Source organism: Arachis duranensis, chromosome 4 (genome assembly GCF_000817695.3).
Source record: "Arachis duranensis cultivar V14167 chromosome 4, aradu.V14167.gnm2.J7QH, whole genome shotgun sequence".
In the NCBI taxonomy this organism is placed as follows: domain Eukaryota; kingdom Viridiplantae; phylum Streptophyta; class Magnoliopsida; order Fabales; family Fabaceae; genus Arachis; species Arachis duranensis.
This window is the reverse complement of record NC_029775.3, coordinates 27,583,914-27,591,182: the sequence shown is the minus strand read 5'-3', so window position 1 is coordinate 27,591,182 and position 7,269 is coordinate 27,583,914. Positions and strand designations below refer to the sequence as shown.

General features: G+C 31.3%; 1 protein-coding gene across 1 annotated transcript; it reads left to right on the top strand.

Moving 5' to 3' along the window:
• Positions 1 to 3,440: 3,440 nt before the first annotated feature.
• LOC107483876 (dirigent protein 22) lies at positions 3,441 to 4,253 on the top strand. Its single transcript, XM_016104484.3, has one exon. It carries the CDS (start codon positions 3,565 to 3,567, stop codon positions 4,165 to 4,167), a length of 603 nt encoding a protein of 200 aa, XP_015959970.1. The 5' UTR covers positions 3,441 to 3,564; the 3' UTR covers positions 4,168 to 4,253.
• Positions 4,254 to 7,269: the final 3,016 nt, after the last annotated feature.

The following is a 7,269-nucleotide window of genomic DNA, read 5'->3' as shown; positions in this document are numbered from 1 at the left end:
AATCATATGCCTTGATCTCTCGTATATATATTATCCACCACATATATAAAAAAAATAAAAGGGGACAAAATACCCCCAAGTTAATGGTGGTAGCAATGAATATGTATTGTACCCAAATTTAGGATGCATGAATATGTGAAAAAGATAGTTAATGGGTAGTTAGATTTTGTATTTTGATTACATGCAGTATCTTAGGTTAGGTAGGAAGTTTAGGTTAATCAAAAATTCAGATTTTAGTCCACTTAACCAAATACAATCCTACCTTAACCCTGATCCCATTACAACACTTGAGAAGACCTCTTGATATGTATATTCATGCATTGAATATATGTTGGTTGGTAGAAGAAGAGCAAGCCTTAGAAAGCAAGATTAGTAGAGAATTGAGAGAATCAACCCTTAAACACTTGAGCAACTAGAGCGGATACACTTCCGGTGAGGGTTCGATGTTCAATTCCCTATTCCCGGCTTTCATGAGCTTTCTTCTTGCAAGTTTGCTTGTACTTTATTTTGAGATTTAAATTAGTGAAATTCATGAATACATGACTATCTTACCCCTACATGTTCATATGTGTTCTTGGAGGTTCATTTACTTTTAACCAAGTAGGTAGAAACATTTAGCATGTAATTGCATTCACATAGATAGGTTGTATTGCATAACTCCTACCATTTTCCCTTCACTCTTTTGGTTCCCTTGAGCTTAACATGAGGACATACTAACGTTTAAGTATAAGGAGATTTGATGAGCCACTATTTCATGACTTATTTTGGATCGAATCGAGTGGAATTTATCAAATTTACTAACACTTATCCATATAATTTGCATGTTTTTAAGTACCTTCCGAATTTTGTGCTATGATTGAAAACATGCTTCCTAGACCTTAAAATTTCTAATTTGTAATCTTTTTTATTATCATTCGATGTCGTGATATGTGCGTTAAGTGATTTCAAGGTTTATAGGGCAGAAATGGTTTAGAGGATAGAAGGGAAGCATGCGAAAGTGGAAGGAACATAAAGAATTTAAGAATTGAGAAGCTGGCTTCGATGCGTACGGGTGGCTGACGCGTGCGCGTGACCAGGAGCGTCATCCAATGACGCGTACGCGTAACTGATGCATACGCGTGGACAGTGCAGAGTTCAAACGATGCGTATGCGTGGCTGACGCGTACGCGTGACAAGCGGCACGTGCCTCAATAAAGAGAATACGCTGGGGGCGATTTCTGGAATGCTTTTGGCCCAGTTTTAAGCCCAAAAATAAAGACAAGAGACTGCGGAGTGGAGTTGGAAAGGGGATACCATTCATTCATACATTTTAGTTTTAGATGTAGAATTCTAGAGAGAGAGAGACTCTCTCCTCTCTCTAGGTTTTAGGGTTTCTTCTTTTATTTTCAATTTCATCTAGGTTTAGGTTCTACTTGTTATGTTAATTCAAGTTCTTCTTTTAATTTCTTGTTATTACCTTTTTTCTTTCTTAGTTTTATATGTTGTTTTCTTTCTTGTTGCTTTATTGTTCGTGACTCCTTGTTGATTCCAATTTTTCTTTTAATGCACCTTGAGGTATTTTATGTTTATCATCTCTTTCTTTAATTTGTTGTTATTGTTTGTAATTGTTAGTCTTAGATTTTATTATTTCTTGTTAATTTTTTATATTTTTATTTTATGCCTTCCAAGTGTTTGATAAAATGTTTAGTTGGATTTTAAAATAGATTTTTCTGTTCTTGGATTGGATTGAGTAATTTAGAGACTCTTGAATTGTAAAGTCTCCTGTTGATTGGTGATTGAAAGTTGCTAGTTGGCTTAAGCTTCACTAAATCTTGTCTTTGATTAGGACTTGTGAATTTAAGTTGATTTTGCTCACTTAACTTTCCTTCAATTGTTAGAGGTTAACTAAGTGAGAGCAAAAGGCAATTACCATCACAATTGACGATGATAATGAGGATAGGAATTCCAATTCTCAATCCTTGCTTGGACTTTTCTTATTTTTTAGTTTATTTTCTTGTTATTTACATACCTTATTCATCATTCAAAAACCCCAAAAATACTTTTCCACAACCAATAATAAGTACACTTTCCTGAAATTTCTTTAAGAGACGACCCGAGGTTTAAATACTTCGGTTATTTTTATTAGTTTGCATTGTGACAAACAAAATTAAACGTTGACCGAGGATTTTTTGTCAGTTTAGAACTATACTTAGCTTGCAACACGATTTTATTGAGAAATTCTAGACCGACATTAATCCTCCGTCAACCATATCATTAAAAAGGGTTAACCACTAAAAACGCCCCTAAATTATTCAAACACCGATAAAAATGCACCCAAATTTTACTTTTGACAAAAATGTCTTTAAATAATTTAAAAACGAGTCAAAAATGTTCGACACTTAGTATATATTTTCAGAAAATGCCTTAGAGATTGAATTTTGATGTGTTTTTTTGCAAAAATAATTAAAAATGAGATATTATTATTCTTAAAATTTGGTGATTTTTTTCTAATTATATATGTTTTGTGATTTTTTAAAATTATTATTAGTTATTAACAAAAAATTACAAAAAAATATATACTTAGCGAAAAATTACCAAATTTTAAGGATAATAATATCTCATTTTTTTAATCATGCTTACAAGAAATTGTATCAAAATTTAATCTCTAATATATTTTTTGAGAAATACGTATTTAATGTTAGATAATCTTGTAAAAAAATTAACATTAAATATGTATTTTTCAAAAAATACATTAGAAATTGAATTTTGATTAAAATTTTTGCAAGCATAATTACAAAAATAAAATATTATTATTCTTAAAATTTGGTGATTTTTTGTTAAGTATATATTATTTTATGATTTTTTAAAAGTATTATTGGTTGTTAACAAAAAAATATAAAAAAAAATATATACTTAATAAAAAATTAGCAAATTTTAACTATAATAATATCTTATTTTTATAATTATTCTTATAAAAAATTGTATTAAAATTTAATCTCTAAAATATTTTTTAAAAATATATATTTACTGTTAAGAATTGTTGTTATGTTTTTAAATTATTTAAAAGTATTTTTATCGATAATAAAATTAAATATTTTTATTGATAATAAATTCGAGTGTATTTTTAAATAATTTGGGGACATTTTTGTGGTTAACCCCATTAAAAATCATATCTAGTATTAAGATACCTGGCTTTCCGGTTGCAGTACTGGTCATTGGCGACCTTGGGGCGCATTTCAAGTGTACTGGGCACCCCCTCTTTGCTTATAGACTGGGAATGAATGTGAACCAATTGTTGACAGAGATTATTTGATTATTTCGAATAGTCAATATGATTTAGTGAATAAGTTAATAGTTTTTCAATAGTATTTATATTTTGTACCATATAACTTGCCAAATTGTGCGGTCGTCGTCATCATAGTATCTTTTCTTTGAAGGGGAAAAAATGATGGATTCATTACTTTACTCCTTCTCCCTTCTCTTTGTATATACAAATACGAGCATTCTGAATGAAAAAGTTAACAAACATACAAATTATAGAACGGACAAAAAAGGAAAAAGTTAACAAACTTACAGCTCATCATCATGGCCAATACCTTACCAAAAATCCTCCCTTCTTTTTCTTCCCTCGTCTTCATCATCATGATCCTCACCGTTGCCGTCGCCGTCACGACCAGCGCAAAACACGACTCTTTTTTCCATGAACTACTGTTCCCCACAGAGCTCGGAATCAGCCAGCAAGATGAGAAGCTCACCCACCTGCACTTCTTCTTCCACGACATCGTCAGCGGCACCAACCAAACTGCCGTGAGAGTAGCAGCGGCTCCGTCCAGCGAAACATCGCCGACGGGGTTCGGTTCGGTGGTTATGATGGACGACCCCTTAACGGAGACGGCAGATCGAAGCTCCAAGATCGTGGGAAGAGCTCAGGGAATGTACGGTTCGGCTTCACAGAGCGAGCTGGGGCTTCTCATGGTAATGAGTTTTGCATTTACCGAAGGGGAGTACAATGGGAGTAGTCTCAGTGTGCTTGGCCGGAACACAGTGGAGAGCGCCGTCAGGGAGATGCCAATCGTCGGCGGCAGTGGGGTGTTCCGGTTCTGCCGTGGGTACGCTCAGGCCAAGACTCATTCTATTGATGAAATGGAAGCCGTTGTTGAGTATGATGTTTATGTCTTTCATTATTAACTGTTATGGTGTTTTATTCAATTTGAAATGCATTGTTATCAGATTTGTAATTCATAAGTTCAGCTCTCAAGTTTCAAATATCATTCGACATTCATAATCAACTTTAGTTTATCATTCTTGCTTCTATTGTTAATAATCAAATACCAATAGTAATACTGCAGATTAAGGGAAAAATAAATTTTCTCCAGGTAAGAAAATTTTTATGGCAGAACAAACTATTTAGTACAATAGAAGTTTTAAGCGCGGATAACTCATGATGAAAGAAAGGGGATTTCCTAATGTATAGTTAAAAGGGATAATACTCCTTTATATACTAAATTTAATAACAAAAGCTCTTCCCCTTCAACCTGATCTCTCTGTCTTTTCCTAATACCAAAACCTGCCTCTTTACTTTTTCTTTCTCTCTCTCATCTTTATTTAATTATTATTTACTAAGCAACTGTTTTAGAATTAGTGAATACTATAATACCTATCATTTTGTATTTAAGTTACTAAAAAAGATAAATAAATAATATTTAATAAATTTTACATGATTTATTTTTTATTTTAAATATTTTACTTTTTATTTTAAATAAAAATTAAACAATTTAAACACCATAACAAAAATATTATAGAACTCACTTTTTTAATTTTAAAGTCTTATTAGTGTTAAATTTTTTACTGAAACAAAAATAAAAAATTATTATTGTTCATGACAAATTTTTTTATTTTATTTTTTAAAATTCACTTTTTTTAGAATTTATAAAGTTTATCTAACAGATATGTAAATTTTTACATGCATACAAAATTCGTCCATCATAACAAATTTATTCTCATTACAGTATGATTTAGATTGTATTGATATATTTTTATTTTTTTAATTAATCTAATTTTATTCATATAAAATTAATTTAAAATTTTTAATTAATTTAAAATTATAAATATATATAATTAAATTTAATTTAAATTAAAAAAATATTCGTCTATTTTTAATAAACATTCTTGCATTATTTTGTTTTAAAAGGGAATTGTAACCACGCAATATAATCTTTTAAGTGTTTCAACAAAAATTTCAGAATATAATCGTAGAATAATAAATAATTAAAAACAATATCAAATTTAAGTAAAAAATATATAGATAATTATTAGCCAATATGAATTGTGGCTTAATTTTAATTTTTCATCATTAGAAAAATAGGAGATAATAGAATAACAAATTTTATTTATGTGAAATAATAGAATAACAAGCTTTGAAAAACATATTTTAGTGTTGTTTGATGTCTTTATTTATAAGTCTAATTTTTAGAGCTTTATCCAAAGGTATTTTGTCTTAGTACTTAATATTTAGATCTTAATTTTTATTACGGTATTCTTTATATTCAGATTATTTTTTTGTAATTTTCATTTATGGGAGAAGGTGAGATAACGGATAAATAAGAGTATGAGTATGAGGATGGTATTTTTAAATTAGTCGTTAATTTAATAACACTACAAGAATAATTAATTTTAGCGATAAATTTTTAGTGACAATAATACAATGGCTGCTATTTTTTATTTTTAAGTTATGTTTTTTGACTATTGTATATTTATCACTAATACTATATATTATAATGGCAATTATTGTTATTGCCACTAAAAATATAAAAATAAACTACTTTTAGTAAAAAAATTTTAGTAGCCATATTATTATGGCTGGTATAAATTTTATTAAAATAAAATTTTTTATAACAATGGATCAATTACATAAAAAAAAGAAGACCTATCCAATAACCCAAAAGAAAAAGACCCACCCATTTTTTTTTCTGAGAAACTAAAGAGAAACCCAACCCTAAATCTAGCCACCGTCACCATTCCTCATCGCCAAACACTTCTCCTTCGGTAGAGGGTGCTATCGCCGTCGGCGGACAGACCGTTGGTGCCGTCGCATTTCTTTCATCGCTGAACTCTTCTCAGTTCTCATCGTTCCTCTTCTCGTCGCCGTCGCACGAAGGAAGCATTGACCTCGTGGCGTATCCGTCGCAAAGGTTGCTTGGTCGATCATCGTGTCTTTGAGCTCTCTCTCTCTCTCTCTCTCTCTCTCTCTCTCTCTCTCTCTCTCTCTCTCTCTGAGGTCAACATGCCTCTTCGAGTGCTCTATCACTATCTGTCCGAGCTCACTCCCCTTTCTCCGTTGCTGTCACTTCCGATTCCTCCATCGTCATCACTTGCCTTCCTCCTTCGCCGCCGGTAAGCACTGTTGCTTCAATTTAATTGATCGCTTACTTTGATTGTAATTAACTGTATTTTGTTTGTAATTTGTAGATTGTCGATTCCTGTAATTCTATTTGCAAATGTTGAATTTTCATTTTGATCAATTTATTGTTTGGTTTGAATATTTAGTCTCTCCAGCCAAAAATCTGGTAAATTATGTGTTGCAGGCAATTTGCTCAACGTTCACGAGTCTGTAAATTTCAATACATAGCTGAATTAGAAAGAAATGTACAAGGTTTACAGGTAGATTTTAGCATTAGGAAATGATATGCTTATCAAATATTGTAAGTTTCTACCATTGAACATAAGCTAATAGGTCTTATTATAAGTTGGAATTTGGAAGTCATTTGTTTATTGGTGTACCAATCTAAATACCTGCATTTTGAGGGAGTGTTTATATATTCACTCATATACAACTAGGGAAATTCTTAGGATGTTATGCTGCATTTTAATTATCTATGTTATGCTGCATCTTTATTCAACCGGTGTTGCATCGCCTGTCACCGAATTGCACCCTCTCCCTCTGTAGGATTATGCAGAGATTTCCAGTGTATGCTATTCTCTTTATCTAGTTACTTGTTGACATGGAAGCACAAAGTGAACTCCTGAATAATTCAATTTTGCTTCGTATTTTTGGATTTTATGAGTTTTGTTTTTAGATCGTGTGTTTGGAATATGCATAAACTTACCATGCACTTTTCTGTTCTCAAAGGCTTAAGTCTTGTTATTGAAGTTTTGATTAAGGAAAAAGAAAATGACTTCAAGATTAGGTAGTGATGATGATGCTGATAATAACAAAGGTAGCATGTGGACTTTGGAGCAAAAGCTGGATCAGCCAATGGATGAAGAAGCTGCAAAACTAAAAAATATGTA